The following is an 18172-nucleotide window of genomic DNA, read 5'->3' as shown; positions in this document are numbered from 1 at the left end:
AAAAATAACAGTAATATGTGCTGCTAAGGTGTCCCTAAGTTACTTGGAACCCTCCTTCGCAGAGTTATAGAGTCTGACCAGGTACGGGCCCAGAACAGAAAAGAAAAACCTGAAAATATTGAAGCGTATAGCCATCCGGTCCGGGGGCCTTCCGTAACTTCATCGCACCTATAGTCTATTGAACTTCCGTTAGAGAAATCAGTTTGTCTAACTGTTCTCTTATCTCAGTAGAGAGTATATGTAGACCGGATTTTACCAGATAATCTTCCATTATCGGAGTAGAAGTTATGGCATCTGTCAATGAATACAATGTAGAATAAAATCGGCCGAACTCTTCAACAATCTGTTTAGGAGGGGTCAGCTTATGGCCTTACATTGAAACATTGCTAGGGACGAAGGTTGAAAGTTTCAAATCTTTCACAGAATGTGAGAGTAACTTTCCACATTTATCTCCATATTCATAGCCTCGACCTCGGCTCTGTTGTATGGTCGCCTTGGCTCTAAACAAAAGGAGGTCAGCTATTTGTTGTCGCGTTCGTACAAGCTCAGTCTCCAAAGCCGGTAAAGTAGCATGTTTATGTTGAGATTCAAGGCGGTGAAGCGTATCTAAAAGCTGCGTCAATTGTTTTTCACGCTCCTTTTTAAGTCTGGATCCATGTTTAATAAAAAGCCCTCTCAAGACGGCTTTATGAGCCTCCCACAGATTCCCTATATCGGATTCCTCCACGTCATTTATCTGGAAGTATTCCTGTAGCCTAGACGAAATGTCCGTCAAGACTTCAGGGATCTGTAGGAGACTCTCGTTCAACCTCCAAAAACATTGGCGAGAGGTAACAAAATCTGACAGAGTAGGTAAGCATCACCGGCGCATGGTCTGACCATGATATATACCCTATTGTTGATGTTTTAATCGCATGGAGTTGTCTATGTGGGATTAAGAAGTAATCAATCCGTGAATAACACTTATGGGGTGATGAATAAAATGTGTAATCCCTCTCAGAGGGGTGCAGCAGGCGCCACACGTCTATCCATTGAGCGTTATGAAACGTCTGCGCGATACGTTTACCGGCCGACGGTAAGTTAGCCGATCTACCCGTAGAGGTGTCAAGGGAGGCCAAAATCGGAACATTAAAATCCCCACCTACAATAAGCTGTCCCTCCAGGAATTCCAAAAGCAAATTTAGTCACTCGCCCAAGAAAAACTTCTTGGCGGTCATTTGGTGCATACAATGTTGCAAATGTAAACTGTATATCGCCAACTTTCCCTTTAACAGATATCGTCCCTCCGGATCGGACAAAATATTATTAAATTTCCAAGGAAGTTTGGAGGACAACAAGATTGTCACTCCTTTAGATTTAGCATCATCATTCGTAGAGTGGTAAGCTATATTATAGTCATTATTCATGAGCCTGGGAACTCTGTCACTCCTAAAGTGGGTCTCCTGGACAAAGGCAACATCCACTCTGGAACGCTTAAGATCATTAAGCAACATTCTTCTTTTTTCTGGTACGTTAAGACCTGGCATTCAGAGAGAAGATAGTGAGGTCCTCCATCATCGAGACGCACCAACGAAACAAAAAAACAAAAAAACAACAAACAAAAAAAAAAACACAAACCAAAAAAGGGAAGGGGGGGGAACCCCCTTCCTAAACACAAAGGGGTAATCAGAAGCGGTCGTTGACCGCTCTGTACCCTCAACACATCACACACTTCTCTAACAAGGAAAATTCCATGTACACTATGTGACTACAGTGTACTGACCTAAATGGGAAAGTGTTCCAGGACATTGCAGAAAATGAAAAAGAAAACTAAAAGAAAAAAAGACACCATTCTCCCGGACCCCCTCCCTCCGCCCCGGCAAGGATCCAAAACTTTACCAGCCCTCCGTCAGATTAAAAAAAAAAAAAAAATAATAATAATAATATTGGGATTAACCTTCATTTTTAAGGTGTCACACAATGACACAAAAAGTGCATCCACCAGCGCCTTTTAATGCGTGGCTAGAGGAGCAGAAGAATCATCTTTACTATCTGAGCACTCAGGGTGCGTGGACGCAGACCCAGTAGGGGCGCCATATACTAAGCACACCCAGAAAACAAACAAACAATCAGGGCAGGCCGCCAACCACGATCCCACAAAGGGGACGCAGACCAAGGGCCCACGAATGGACCGCCTACTGGATTCCGCAAAAAAACAAGTGTTTCGCCCTCCACAGTGAGCATAATAGGAACTAGCCCCCTTAAAAGGGGGCTGCCAGATGTGACGCGGACATGCAGGCAGGGTACCCTGATAGTTCTGCAGTGCTAAAATGGGCAGGTGCCCCACACAATGACGGCAAGGCTGTAAAAAAATGGACCACCTCCACAGCGCCATCCCTTCCAAGGTGCCAAGCTGACTACATAGCCTAGCAGTCCGAAAGCTGCAGCCTAAATTTTTGTGGAGGTCCAGCCGCTGGTGCACAGATCCAAGCCTGGCAGATGCCCAAAGGAAGAGTGGGGGCTTTAGCTAAACGCACTGGGGCTGCCCCCCAACAGAGGCGCCCGACTTGCTGCATAGCCTAGTAGGCCACAGTCTAAATTTTTGTGGGTGCCCAGCCGCTTGGACGCAAGCCCCAGTAGAGCAAACCACCCAGGGGCAGCGGAGGGGAGGGTGGATGCCCAAATAAGAGGCAGTGACTTCAGCCACCCCCACAGGGGCTGCCTGACATAGTTTCTGACAAGTAGGCTGCAAAGCCGTGGCCTAGATTTTTGGCCGGATCCGGCCACGTGAGGCGTGTTACTCTTGGGTGCTAAACTATCTGCTCTCCAGCCCAACAACCCCCGCAGGGAGCCCAGAGGACATCCCCTGCCCTAGTTACCAACCACCATTGCGCACCAGGAGAAACCCAGGCCGGAAGCAACTCCAACCAGCCCCCTTAAGAGCATGTGGTACCAGCCAGCTCATAACCTCGCCCAGAGTAGTGGAGGGGCCAAAAGACCCACAGTGACCACCGAAATCTTAGAGAGGCTGGGGGGAAAAGGGGAACCTGGGGGTCCCACCCTCCCAGGGAGGGACCCACGCCCACCCCAAAACCCTCCAGGAGTGGAGGGGAGACAGCTACTTACCATACAAGAAAGGGTGGTTACCGCTGCAGACAGACCACCGCTCCATCGTAATGTGGGTGTTGTCGGCCAGGAGAAAGGCTGCGACGTATGAGGTCATATGCGTCCTCGCGAGAAGTTTAACTCGCAGGCCAGCCTCCTTCCAGTGGGGCTATGTCGCGGCCAACCTAGCATGGAGCTGCGGTCTGCACGCGCTCACTGGCCAGACTGGGGGGACCCTCTGGATCTAGATTATCCAGTCCGTCGTCCAGTCCGGCAATTGATTGTAGATTCTAACAGAAACAAAATAACAGAGATAGGAAAAAATTCCATCAGAAAAGAAAAAAAATCAATAAAAAGCGCCAGGACCAGAGATCCCAGCAAGAAACAAGGTCCTTACTCCTGACTAGGCAGAAAATGCCTATAGCTGAGAGTGGGTTTATACCCCCTGGGACTGCCCATAGGCATAGGCAAAGTATTTTCCTGCCTAGTGTCCTACTCCTGGGGACAGTATAACCCAATGATTAAGAAGAATCAGGAGCTGTGTCCGTCAATGAAAGAAAGAGAAACGTCTGTTTGACCACTTTTACATGCCACGTTTAGCGGCGTTCATCAACATTTGTTTAGAAACGGTTTAGCAGATAACATTTTTTACTGATCTCTCTCTCTTCCCCCCTCTGGTTTTCCCTATTGCACATGGTCAGCAATGTTTTCCTATTACAAACACCTATAAACAAAAAGGCCTATAAAAGTTTCTACTGCATTTAGACACATTTGCAAGCTGCTAGCAGCATTTGGAGGCAGCATTTGAACTTCCGTCCTGAACGCATTCTTTTGCTTTCAAGAAAATGGCTCCAAATGCAACTGCCTTTAAACGACTATAAAAAAACTCAGTGTACATGGACAGATAAGGCTGAATGTACCCAAGTTGATCGATCACTTTGGGTACAACCAGCCTTTTGACATTTACATGCGATTTTCGCTAGTGGATGGTATAGAGGAGAGCAATAATGTGTTGTCCTGGCGGGAACGGCTTCCCCCGCCGGGAGAATACAATGGCTCAGTGGGAGGAATTCCCTGTCAACACTATCTGTGTTGATGGTGAAATCAAGCCCATGGTTGCCGGAAAGAAATTCCCTCCGTCTATAGCCAGCTTTAGATTAGCTTACCATATGCTAGTTCTACCTTTAGATATCACAAGATCAGCATAATAGTACCTTTTCCATGTCTTTAAAATCATCATCTAGCTTGGTCCCTTCCGCTCCTCCAACTTTTTCACTCACAAGCTGAAAGACAAAAAAACTATATTACAATATATGTCGTGCATGCCATTCAATTTGAAGCAATCATCTTAACTTGTGTTCTTTTAAATAGTTCAAAGAGTCAATTTCATGAACTGCTGTATAGTACACATTATCAAAACAAAGATTTGTAGACATGGATGAAGTAGGCATACACAAACATGCATCAACGCGACAGTCCCCAGGTCCCCCATAGATCCCCCTTCAGTTCAGGCTAGGGCAGGTCTCCCGTAGATCCCCCTTTGGTGCAGGCAAGGGCAGGTCCCCCATAGATCCCCCTTTAGAGCAGGCAGGTCCCCATAGATCCCGCTTTAATAGAGGCAGGTCCCCCATAGATCTCCCTTTAGAGCAGACCTGACCAGGGTGAGGGTCCCCCATATTTATACATCCCTCTTTAGAGCAGGCAGGTCAGCCATCCCAGGCCCCCCCTAGATCCCCCTTTAGAGCAGGCCTAGGCCAGGGTGAGGGTCCCCCATATTTATAAATCCCTCTTTAGAGCAGGCAGGTCAGCCATCCCAGCCCCCCCCCTAGATCCCCCTTTAAAGCAGGCCTAGGCCAGGGTGAGGGTCCCCCATATTTATAAATCCCTCTTTAGAGCAGGCAGGTCAGCCATCCCAGCCCTCCCCCCCCCAGATCCCCCTTTAGAGCAGGCCTAGGCCAGGGTGAGGGTCCCCCATATTTATAAATTCACCTTTAGAGCAGGCAAGGGCAGGCAGGTCAGCCATCCCAGGTCCCCCATAGATCCCCCTTAGAGCAGGCCAAGCAGGGTTCCCTTCTCAGACCTCCAGTCCAGTGAGTCCACCACAACCTACCATTACTGTCCTCCTTTTCTTCTCCTGGTCAGTTAGACCACTCTACTTTGTGGGCGGTGCCAAGAGGTAGAGCCAGGCGGGAGCGGACAATCCGAGGGAGGCCTGAGGCTCCGCCTCCGAGCGTTTGCATCGCATCGGGGATTGAACTGAGATTCTTCTCGGCAGATGAGCAAATGGCTTACCTGGTGATTTCCTGGCGCTCTGCTCCGATGTGATGCGCACTCTGCTAAAGGCTCCACTCCAACTCCAAGGCCCTGCCTCCCATACATAACAGCGCGCATGGCAAGGGGCGGGGTCGGAGCATCAATGGAGCTCTAGGTCCCGCCCGCCTGCCTGGCCCGCCTACCTGCTCGTAACACAGTGCGGGCTGCTGCTGATGCGTGGGCAGCTCACTGCTATCTGACTGCTCTACCGCCGGTGACCCACTTAGATGCGGCTCGCGACCTACCAGTGGGTCGCGACCCACAGTTTAGGAAGTCCTGCTCTAGCCAAAATGTCTGAAGCATTTGACAGAATTCAAGTGATTTAATTTCTTTACCCAGTCTGAGGTCAGAGGGTTATCTGTAAAAAAAAAAATGCAATTGTATTCTGTATACTGAATCTAATAGTAATACAACACTGCCCCCTTTGGTACTGCTACTATAATATATATTGGATTAATAACTGGATTTTTGACTTACCGTAAAATCCTTCTCTGTTCATTGACGAACGCAGTACTCTCTGATTCATATCAGTAGGGTTATACTGCCCCCTACAGGAGTAGGACACTGGGCAGGAAAAACTTCTGGCTTCGCCTATGGGCAGTCCTGGAGGGTACACCCTCTCTCTTCCTGCATAGGATGTCAGTTTTCTATCAAAGCAGTGTCAGAAAGTAACACCAACCCAACTCAAAATAGAGTGGCGGGTACTGTTTCCGTCAATGAACTTAAGAGAAAAGGATTTTACGGTAAGTCAAAAATACAGTTTTCTCCATCGTTCATTGACGGACGCAGTTCTCTCTGATTCATATCAGTAGGGACGTCCCAAAGCAGTGCCATAAAATGAGGGGTGGGAACAGCAGAAAAAGAACAAGTTCACAAGGCCAAAAACAGCCAACCAGGCAACATAGAACTCATCAGAACAAAAGATGAGGCCCACCTGAAAACAGTAAACACCCTCAAGGAAGGCCAAAAGCCCTCCAAACTGCATCCAGCAAAAAACCTTGCGGCCCAAAAGAGGCATCTGCAGATGCCAGCACATCCACTTCATAAAATGTAGCAAAGGTGTGAACAAACGACCAGGTAGTCTTACAACCTGAAGCACAGATGCCTGTATGGCAAAAAACCCAGGAAGCACTAGGCGCCCAAGTAGAAAGCGCCGAAACAGGGAAAGGTAGGACCTGACCCATGAATAAAGAAGCCTGCACCACCGACTGTCCGATTCACCTGGAAATAGTCACAGCAGACACAGGCAGCCCTGTCCTTGGGCCATCTGTGAGCACAGAGAGCGAACGTGACTACGGGAAGACTCAGTAGTCGCCAAGTACCCCTCAAGTGCCGAACTCCATCCAGAGTATGCAGCGCACATTCTGTAGGATGAGGGGGCTCAGGACACAAGATGGCAACACAATGGCCCAGTGCAAGTGAACACTAGAAACCGCCTTCGGAGGGAAGGACGATCCGGACGAAGTACCACCTGGCCCCATGAACCAACAGATAGGGAGAATGACAGGACAATGTCGCCAGTGCTGACACCCCGTGTGCAGAGTGACAGCAACCAATGCCACCTTCTGCAATAAGGTAAGCAGGAGATACCCTCGATACTCGCAAAGGAGGGTCTAGAAGAACCGGCTGCACCAACCAAGGTTAACAGTTGGCGACGGAGGTCGCAACGGAAGAACCAAGTGATGCACACCCTGGAAAAAGTTATGCACCAGGGAACAGGCGGCCAATGGCCTGTGGAATAAAAATTTTGAAAGCCGAAACCTGACCCTTGACAGTACTCAAGGCCAACTTTTGATCAATCCCCCCGTTGAAGGAAGCTAAGATCCGGCCACTGAGCAAGAGCAAGGGGGAGCCCAAGAAGACTCACACCACGCAATACGCGACTTTCTCATAGGATTAGAAAAAAAAAAATCATAGCAGACGCTTCCCACGCTTTACGCAGAGTGGGAATCACTGAAGCAGACAGCCCCCCGTCCTTTGATACCTGACTTACAACAGCCAAGCCCGCAAGCCGTCTAAAGTAAAGTCGGACAGGAGATCGGCCCGGAAAGAAGAAAACCCAAGGAGCGTTAGCGGCAAGCCTGACCAGGTCGGCGTACCAAGCTCGGCGAGGCAAGTCTGGAGCCACGAGAATGACCGAAATACTGCCGCCTCGATCCTGCGAAGGATTCTTGGCAACAACAGGAGGAGGAGGAAAGGCAGACAGCAGCTGACACTGACCTCGACCCATCCGCGAGCACTCTCGCACGACCATGCCGGCGACAGCCTTGCACAGGTGACCACGCGAAACATCTCAGCATTGAACATGTTGAACCTAGCAAATGTTCTTGCCCATGACTGAACCCATGAGGCCACCATTGCACCCGCCAGAGGGTCCCGGGAGCGGGCCACGAGCTCTGCACTATCCTGTAGATGTAATGCCAACAGGCACACATCCGGAGTGCCCCCAAACGAAGGCACAACTGCTGGAACGACTCCGGATGAAGGGACCATGAAGCAAACCGCCTACCAATTGTGTTGTTTCTCCCCCGGAAAGGGAACAGCGGATAGAGCCGGAACAAGGCGCTCTGCCCAACGAAGAAACATCACTTCCAAGGCAGCAAGGACACTTATGGTGCCCCCATGGTGGTGAATGACACAAGCCATGGTCACGGCGTAGTCAATTGAAAGTGCACCGGACAGCTGCAGGTGCCCGATCCAGTGAACTAGACAAAGCTGGAGCGCTCTCAGTCCCAGGACAATAAGCGGTAACCTGGATCCTCCAGGGACCATACTCCCGAAGCAGAAAACCTGCCGACGACAAGCTTGCATCCGTGGTGACAATTGTCCAGTAGACAGGAGGAAGGATTCCAGAGCAAGACTCCCCGGGCACCTGGCCCAGCCGGATCCGCAAGTCCAGAGAGTTTGGATTCCAGTCGCCTTCGAGAAGGGGTGCCTCCTGGGGGATCCCAGAGGGATTGAGCAAAAGGGACCGTCTTAAAAAACAACACCATCAGTCCCAGAACTCGCATGCAGGTCCAAGGAGAAGACCATGTGCGGAGCAGCAACAGTAGACCGCAGTCTAAAGTGCCAAGAGTTTTGACCCCGGAGGGAGAAACACCCTGACCGCGGACAAGTCCAAAGTCAGACTCAGAAAATCCAGTCTCATGGGAAGGACCAGGGATGATTTCTGAAGGTTCAGAACCCACCTGAACTCCACCAGAGATCCCACGGTGACAACCAACTATGTTGTCAGCACCGTAGGGGACTCCATACGGAGAAACAGAGCGGCCAAGAACCAGGGCCGATACGCCCCGCTGCCACAACAGCGCCAGGACCGGAGCCAACACCGTCGTGTAGACTATAGCAGCATAAGCGAGACCAAAGGGAAACGCCACAAACCAAGAGATCCTTCCCCACTGCAAAAAACTGAGAACTCGTAGCTGTCCAGAACATAACGGGACGTGAAGGTAGCCAGCTTGATGCCTATGGAGGCCAGTAAGCCCCCTTATATAGGGAAGCCACCACTGTGCAAACCAATACCAACTTGAATTTGTGATCCGCACAGAACAACAAAAGACCAGTAGGTCCAGCTTTTTGAACCAGAGCCTGAACTGCCCCACAGAGCGCCTGTAAGCGATCCGGAGACAGACGCACATTGGAAGGGAAATAACCGGATTGAAACTCGATCTTGCAACTGGACCGCATGACCTAAACCCAGTCAGCCTGGGATCCGGGCCAGCCGCAGGTCCTCGACCCCCTAGATGGGAGAGGAAGCACCTTCAGGCCACGTAGGCCTTGGCAGCAGTTGTTTGCGAGCCGAAAAGGGAGGAACCCCGACTGCGATGGAGGCTCTCACCCCTGACAGCCTGCGTCAGCCAGGGCAGCGCAAAACAGGCAATCCCCCTGAAAAGGGAGATCCATTAAGACCTTCTTAGAAGTTTGATCCACAGACCAACACTCCGGTCAACCACCGCCAAAAACGACAAGTGCAGCCCCTGCGCCAGCTGGTCCAACAGCTCCCCCAGAGCAAGAGGGACATGCCCCACACCAAATTGCGGTGTTGGGACTCCACCCATCAGGCAGAGTCAGCGTGGCAAGGGCAAACAAACACTGTTCCCAGTGCAGCTACGCCAGGGAGCACAGAGCGCAGGCCACAGCCCACGCCATCCTATCCCCTAAGTCCTTAAAGGACAGGGATTCCTCCACCGGAACAACGGTAGTCCCATTCAGCTAGAGACCGTATGTCCACCAAAGGCGGAAACAGTCCTCTGTACAGAGACTCCCCCAAAAGGGCAATGGCTAACGTCCACTTAGACAGCCCAGGGGAACGTCTCAGACAATTCCGCTCCTACATGAGCAGCCAACAAAATGAGCAGCTCCGGGTGGCATGTGAGTGCGCCCTAGGCGCAGCCGCCGCCGCGACCCCCAAATTGCAGGGTGTCACGCACCGAAAACAGCCAGTGCGTTCACCAGCGCCTGTCGCAGCAGGGGAGGTGGAAATGTCATCCTCATCATCCGAGGAGAGAGGGCGCAAGGTAACAGACCCAGCAGGGAGGCACACGTCTGTGGCACCTGAGCCAGATTTAGACTCCGAGACATCAGAAGAGGCAGGGGTAGGTGGAGAAACGTTTTAGCGCACCTACCACCACCCCCGGGCCCAAATGCGTCCCGAACTGCCGAAAAGGCATAGACGGACAGTGGAGATCTGGAAGGCCCTGCGGCCTCCATGAGGGGGTCAGGTGGGAAAAAATGGCCCGCAGGGTTCATACTGAACCTGAGGAACCCGCCAGCAACTGAATTGACTTTTTTTTTTTTAAATGGATTCACAGCGCTACAGCCCCCCCCCCCCCCGGAGGTCAGGCACGCGCTAACGAACCCCCACAGAGAGGGAAAGACCACCCTCAAGACTCACTGTCCCCCCAAACGCCCATCCGCACCATCCACTTCAGAAGAACCCCAGCAAGGACCCCCGCACGATCATTGAGCACCGCGGACAGCGCACACTCGCCCGGCCCCCCATGCGGCCTGCACACTAGGCCCCAGGCTCAGGTAGCCCCAAACAGTCCCCCACGTGGCAGGGGTAGGGGGGAGGCAGGGGGGTCACAATAGGACAGAGGGACACCCAGGACTGCGAGGGTCCGACCATCCCAGGGAGAGGGCCCACATCCACCCCAAAATCCACCAGGGAAGGGGGGGACATTTACTCACCATACTGGGAACACAGGTGGGCGCCAGCTCTTGACAGGACCCCACGCCACCAGAGTAGGGGGACTGTCAGCCAAATAGGAATGCTGCGACATCAGCCTAGACCCTGACGTGTGCTTCCTGGCGAGACGTTTAACTCGAAGGGCCAGTCCCCGTCCAGTGGGACTATGCCGCGGCTGACCCAGCGCGGAGCTAAGGCCTGCATGCGCTCGCTGGCCAGACTGGGGTGACCACTGGATATGGGGGTCCAGTCTGTCGCCCAGCCCGGCATAATTGCTTGAAGATCTCACAAGAAAAAAGTTCCAGAGAAAAAAAAGGCTAGCTAAAAAAATTCTACATAAAAAAAATTACTTTAATGCCAGGACCAGAGATCCCAGCAAGGAACTAGGTCCTTACTCCTGACTAGGCAGATTAAAACTGACATCCTATGCAGGAAGAGAGAGGGTGTACCCTGCGGGACTGCCCATAGGCGTATCCAGAACTTTTTCCTGCCTAGTGTCCTACTCCTGTAGGGGGCGGTATAACCCTACTGATATGAATCAGAGAGAACTGCGTCCGTCAATGACCGATAGAGAAATATCCTTATTAAACGGCGTTACCAGGTCCGATCCTTACCTAGATACATGATGGAGATATTAGATGGACACATATGTACCATGAGAGTATGGATAGATTTTTATATTTTTATGATTATTCTTAAATGAAGAAATTAATCATATAATTCTAATATCCAATATACTGGATGACTAGTAGAGGTGTCGCCCAATGACCTCACCAGTTAATGGATAAGTAATCCCAACTAATGGGGAATAGGTTTGGCTTATGGTAATTTTACTGCCCTTTTGTTCAATACAATATAAAAAGGGAAACCCAGAAGTAATAGGACACACACACATTACAACAACATTAATTACACTGCAACACACACGCTACTTACATCCATACATATACTCATCTATACATACTCCATCTTGCTCCATCCTTTATCTGAAACTTTGAAGGACGCCAGATGAAACTCCTCCCTAACCGACCACCATTTTGGAAAGGCAGCCATCTTGAGGACTCTGGTAACGACCATTTTAAGCTAGCAGCCATTTTAAGTGTGGTAAATATACCTTGCGGTTTATCTGATTATTATTTACTATCGTTTATTTCCTTCCTTTTACGTTTGAAATTTCATGTTAAAGGGTAATGAGATTACAATCCCAGCCGTATGAACCATATTAGATTTTTCTCTAAAAACTGATTTTTGTTTTTATTAATATCAAGTTTAGCGCAATATTAGCGATTTAGTCTCCCGTTTTGCATAGCCTATTCTCACTCCAACTGCAGCGGAGTGACTGTTGACTGTGCAATTCGCAGACAATTGTGGTCTGATTATATAGAACACTTATCTATGGTTTCTACTATACCTGGGTAAAACGTAATCTTGCTTTCTTTTTCATTTCATCAATGAGCTACATATCACATTGCATTTATCGTTTTAAGTTTGTATTTTATGTAAAAGTTATCTTTTTGTGTCACCTCAAGTCTAACCATTTATTGTGAATACATGTCTTGTGAATAAATATACTTATATATTCCCTACTGTAGACTGTATTCACTAAGACTGGTATATGCTGTTAAAAATAAATTAATCGATTAAAAAGAACTTGTTACATATTAAATGGAGACACTGTTATATCAGAGCAGTATAAAAATTCTTACATATAGTTACACAGTAGGTGAGGTTGAATAAATACAATAGTCCATCTAGTTCAACCTGTGTAGGTGTATGTGGCCGTAATCATCTTGCATACCCCTCAATGTTCTGATTCTTGAGATGTACCTCTAAGAGTCTTTTGAAAGCCACCATACTTCCTGCAGAAACCACCTCTTGTGGTAGAGAATTCCACAATCTTGTAGCCCTAACAGTAAAGAACCCCCCCACGTTGCCTGAGGTTAAAACGCTTCTCCTCTAATCGCATTGTATGCCCTCTAGTCCTCATGCAATCCTTCCGACTGAATAGCTTTTTTTCAATGCCGAGATCACCATTAAGATATTTATAAATTGCTATCATGTCCCCTCTCAGGCGTCTCTTCTCCAGGGAGAATACATCAAGCGATTGCAGATGTTCTTCATAATTAAAGGTCCTCCAATCCCCCAATTAGTTTAGTTGCCCTTCTCTGGACTTTCTCCAGCTCCAACACATCCCTCCTGAGGACCGGCGACCAGAACTGGACAGAATACTCCAGATGTGGTCGGACAAGAGTTTTATAAAATGGTATCATTATAGTTTTATCTCTGGAATACATCCCTTTCTATGCATGCTAATATTCTGCCCGCTTTGGCAGCTGCCGCTTGACATTGCATGCTATTGCTTATCCTCTACCAGGACTCCCAGATCTTTCTCCGTTTTTGATTCCCCCAAAGGTTCCCCCCCTAAAGTGTATTGTGCTTTTATGCTTTTAGTCCCCAAGTGCAAAACCTTACACTTCTCCACATTGAACCTCATTTGCCATGTCGTTGCCCACTCCATTATTTTGTCCAGGTCATTCTGTAGGATATCTGCTTCATGCTGTGCAGTTATTGCCCTGCCCAATTTTGTGTCGTCTGCAAAAACTGATATAGAGCTACTGATCCCGTCCTCAATGCTGTTTATGAATAAATTGAACAAGGTTGGTCCCAGGACTGAGCCTCGGGGGACCCCACTTACCACCTCAGACCAGACTGAGTATGCGCTATTACCACCCTTTGGACACGCCCTTTTAGCCAGTTCCATATCCAAGAGCAGACCTTGCGGTCAATGCCTGCAGACCTTATTTTATAAATTAAGCCCTTGTGGGGAACTGTATCAAACGCCTTAGCGAAATCCAGGTACACCACATCCACTGGTCTCCCCCCTATCTAGCTCACAGCTCACCTCCTCGTAGAATGTTAAGAGATTGGTTTGACAAGAACGCCCATTTGAAAACCCGTGCTGGTTACTGCTGATGTTGTTGTCTTTAGCAAACTCTACGATATAGTCCCATATCATCCCCTCCAAAAGTTTACATACTATTGATGTCAGACTGACACCGCCAACTTGAGGAGGAACCTAAAGACCTAAATTTATAAAATAAGGTCTGCAGGTATCGACAGCAGGGTTTGCTCTTGGATACGGAACTGGCTAAAAGGGCGTGTCCAAAGGGCGGTAATAAACAGCGCATACTCAGAGTGGTCTGAGGTGGTAAGCGGGGTCCCCCAAGGCTCAGTCCTGGGACCAACTTTGTTCAATTTATTCATAAACAGCATTGAGGACGGGATCAGTAGTTTGATATCAGTTTTTGCAGATGACACAAAATTGGGCAGGGAAATAACTGCACAGCATGAAGCAGATATCCTACAGAATGACCTGGACAAAATAACGGACTGGGCAATGACATGGCAAATGAGGTTTAATGTGGAGAAGTGTAAGGTTTTGCACTTGGGGACTAAAAACATAAAAGCACAATACACGTTAGGAGGGGAACCCTTGGGGGAATCAAAAATGGAGAAAGATCTGGGAGTCTTGGTTGATGATAGATTAGGCAATAGCATGCAATGTCAAGCGGCAGCTGCCAAAGCCAGCAGAATATTAGCATGCATAAAGAAAGGGATGTATTCCAGAGAGAAGACTATAATCCTTCCACTTTATAAAACTCTGGTCCGACCGCATCTGGAGTATTCTGTCCAGTTCTGGTCGCCAATCCTCAGGAGGGATGTGTTGGAGCTGGAGAGAGTCCAGAGAAGGGCAACTAAACTGATTAGGGGATTGGAGAACCTTAATTATGAAGAGCGTCTGCAATCGCTTGATTTATTCTCCCTGGAGAAGAGATGCCTGAGGGGGATATGATAGCAATTTATAAATATCTCAATGGGGATCTCAGCTTAGAAAAACAGCTGTTCAGTCGAAGGGATTGCATGAGGACTCGAGGGCATACAGTGTGATTAGAGGAGAAGCATTTTAACCTCAGGCAACGTGGGGGCTTCTTTACTGTTAGGGCTACAAGATTGTGGAATTCTCTACCACAAGAGGTGGTTTCTGCGGGAAGTATGGTGGCTTTCAAAAGACTCAGACGTACATCTCAAGGATAAGAACATTCAGGGCTATGTGAGATGATTACAGCCACACACACCTACACAGGTTGAACTGGATGGACTATTGTTTTTATTCAACCTCACCTACTATGTAACTATGTAACCTCAACAACAGCTGAATCGGAGGAAAGGCATAAACCAGCCGATCTTGGCTAATTCTCCACACCAGGAATGTGAACTGCGGAGAGAACCGGAACATGTTCCTCGGCCCAAGTGAGAATCTTGGCCACCCTCCCTGGAGTGTCCGGACACTCTTGGTGCCCCCTTGATGATTGATGTAAGCCACAGCCGTGGCATTGTCCGATTGTACCCGAAACAGAAAATTGTGAAGCCGAGTCATCCAGGAGCAGGCAGAGCTTGATCGCCCTGAGCTCAAGGACATTTATCGGTAAAGAGGATTCCTCCGTTAACCAGCTTCCCTGGGTACAGAGATTGTCCAGCACTCCACCCCAGCCCAACAGGCTGGCATCTGTGGTGACCACTGTCCACAACAGTGGTAGACTCAGAGCGGGCAACAGAAGCCACCACGAGATTTCGGACCTCGTGAAACGGCTTAGACATATCCTTTTGTCTAAGGGCTGCGGATCCTTGTTCCACTTGACAAGAATCTCTTTTTGTAGAGGTCTTGTGTGAAATTGAGCAAAGGGGACCGCCATGAAGGTCGACACCATCAGCCCCAGAGACCTCATACAAGTCCGCAGGGAGGGGAGATCGGTGTTCATCAGTCTAAAATCATACCCAGGAAATTCAAGCGCACTGATGGGGTCAGCGCAGACTTCTTGAAGTTGATAGTCCACCCAAACTCCTGAAGGGTCTGAACTGTGATTGACAGGTCGCCTAACAGGGTTGGAGGAGAACTTGCTCTCAACAGGAGATCGTCCAGATATCTGAGGATCGCAAGCCCCTTTTTGCAGAGCAAAGCTAACACCGGGGCCAAAACCTTGGTGAAGACTCTGGGAGCGGAAGCTAGACCAAAGGGTAATGCCACAAACTGAAAGTGCTCCTCCGCCACTACAAAACAGAGATACCGCTGATGACCCCCGTAGATAGGCATGTGCAGATACGCATCTTCTATATCGATAGAGGACAGAAAGTCCCCTTAAATTAAAGATGCTACCACCGACTGAATGGATTCCATCAGAAACTTCTGCATCCGCACAAATGGGTTCAGTGATTTGAGGTCCAGAATTGGACTCACCTTGCCCTCCTTTCTGGGCACTGTGAACAGGTTTAAATAAAAACCTCAAAAACCTTTCCTGCTGAGGAACCGGCACAATCACTCCCTGTGCAAGGAGATCCTGCACTGCCTCCCTGAGATCATTCAATTAATCCGGAGACAGATGGAGATTTGATGGAAAGTACCTGTCTGCTGGGTGAGACCCAAATTCGATCTTGTACCCTGAACAAATTAGTTTGTGAACCCATTTGTCCTGAATCAGAGATGTCCAGGGTTCTTGAAAGCAACGCAGATGTCCCCCCACCCCCGAATCGGGTGAGGGCGTCCCTTCATGCAGTGGAGGATTTGTCCGGCGAACCAGACTGGCTAGTCTTGGGCTTACCTGACCAAGCCTTCTTGTTCCCTCCAGAGGCTCTGAACAGTTTAGGCACGAAAAAATGCCTGTGAGCCGTGAAAGAAGGCCCCCGCTTACTGTGAGGTGCCTTGCCTTTTGAGGATTGGGGGAGAAGAGTACTCTTACCCCCCGTTAGGCCCTTGATTAACTCATCCAAGGAGTCACCAAACAGGCGTTCACCTAAAAATGGGAGATCAGGTAAAGTCTTCTTAGAAGCCTGGTCCGCCGACCAGCTCTTCAGCCACACCATGCGGCGTATGGCAATCCCCACCGCAGACACTCTTGCAACCAGAGGAGCCACGTCCAGGGCCACATCACACAGGTACACCATGGCCTGGGCCATCTGTCCGTGAGCTCAATCAGAGTCGGGGGAACAGTCTCAGCGTTCAAGTTACCACTAAGTACCTTAACCCATTCAGTGACCAGGACGGAAACGAATACAGGTTTAAGTATCGAGCCCGATAACAAATGTAGGTGGCGGGAAAGGGATTTCAATCGTCTGTCCACCGGGTCCGTAAACGCCAAGGGGTCTTCCACAGGTACCACAGTAGATTTGTACAACTGGGAAACCGGGTGATCCACCTTAGGCTACAATGTCCCCAAAGGGGTGACGGCGTTTAAAGCGTGCACATGCTTAATTCACCGTCATTGCCAATTCACAATATCGTGAAAGTCTTCGGGAACACCTGACCCAAATTCTGGGCTTTGCGGGAACCAAAAACGACCTGCTTTCCTGACTGTGTGGGCTCATAATCCATTTGCAATCTTTCTCTTACTGAACAAATCAGTGCTTCCACAATAGCACGTTCCCGCAGATACTTCCTCCTTACCATCTGACTGCGAGGACACCGATCCCTCGGGGATGGGATTGTCCGTGGTGACCATATCAGGCTCTGAATCAGAAGACTGAGAAAGCATAGGCCGTTTTTGGGTAGCGACTCGTTTTATCACAAGGTCCACCTTTGACACCAGAGTTTCTAAAGCTGCAGACATGAGAGATTGCGATCCGGATGGTCCGGTATGCGCACAAATAAAGTCTGAGGGGGAATTTTCACCTTGGGACTCCATTTTGCAATTGTAGAAAAAAAGGAGTGCACTGCCCTTTTAAATCGTGATCACGGTCTGCACTGCTATACCTGGAGTCCCCCTATAAGGTTGGCAGGAGCAAAGTGTGCCCAAAGAATGCCCAAAGGAACAAAACCCCTTACTTTACCACCGCTGAGAAGCAGCTGCTCTGTAGTCAATCTCCAGCATGAAAAACGTCTGACAGGAAGTGGCATATCATTAGAGGCCTCACACTGCCTGTGTAGCCTTAGGCTACAATAAAATGGTGCCAATAATAAAGTATAGGAAACAAAGGGAAAATGGCCGCTGCCCTTACACAGAGAGCCTATGCCCGCACTTAAAATGGCAGCCAAAAATGTTGCCATGCACTCAGGGCCCAGGCATGAGGCCACCGCGGGAATCCACCTAAAGGGACACCCCCAGGACAAGGTAACCTTTTTAAACCCCGCCAGGCGTCAGACGCCAACCATAGTGCCCCCAGCGGGAGCAGCAAGGGCAGGGCCTGTCCTGATAGGCCTGGGGGATCTTTCAGAGAAAACACAGCCCTGTTATCCCCAGGAGTGGGCCCACATCTCCCCCTCAGAGGTCTGCTTCAGGGACACAGGGGGCATTGCATCACTCACCATACCATGGACTGGGTGGGCTCCGCTCAGAAACCGCTTGCCTTCCACCCTGAGTGGGGATGCTGCCAGCCAAAAGAGGTACGCTGGGGCTCAGGGCGTTCCAGGTTGATGCGTCCCAGCGAGGCATCCGCTCGTAGGCTCATCCCCATCCACCGGGGCTCCATTGTGGCGAGGCCTGGACAGACCACAACCTGCTCACGCTCGTTTACCAGGCTGGGAGACCGTAAGGA

The 18172-nt window shown here is 49.5% G+C and overlaps 1 protein-coding gene across 2 annotated transcripts in view; it reads right to left on the bottom strand.

Moving 5' to 3' along the window:
- The window catches only part of SH3GL1 (SH3 domain containing GRB2 like 1, endophilin A2), a 919809-nt gene that overhangs the window by 720698 nt on the left and 180939 nt on the right, over positions 1-18172 (bottom strand). For both annotated transcript variants that reach the window (XM_082263930.1, XM_082263931.1), the window contains exon 2: positions 4299-4367. In XM_082263930.1, the coding sequence (XP_082120056.1) occupies positions 4299-4367 (69 nt within the window). The remainder of the gene's footprint in view (positions 1-4298; positions 4368-18172) is intronic.

This window comes from Pelophylax lessonae, assembly GCF_965119305.1.
Source record: "Pelophylax lessonae genome assembly, chromosome: 1".
Classification (NCBI taxonomy): Eukaryota; Metazoa; Chordata; class Amphibia; order Anura; family Ranidae; genus Pelophylax; species Pelophylax lessonae.
The sequence above is the reverse complement of the archived record's forward strand: the minus strand, read 5'-3'. Positions and strand labels throughout refer to the sequence as shown.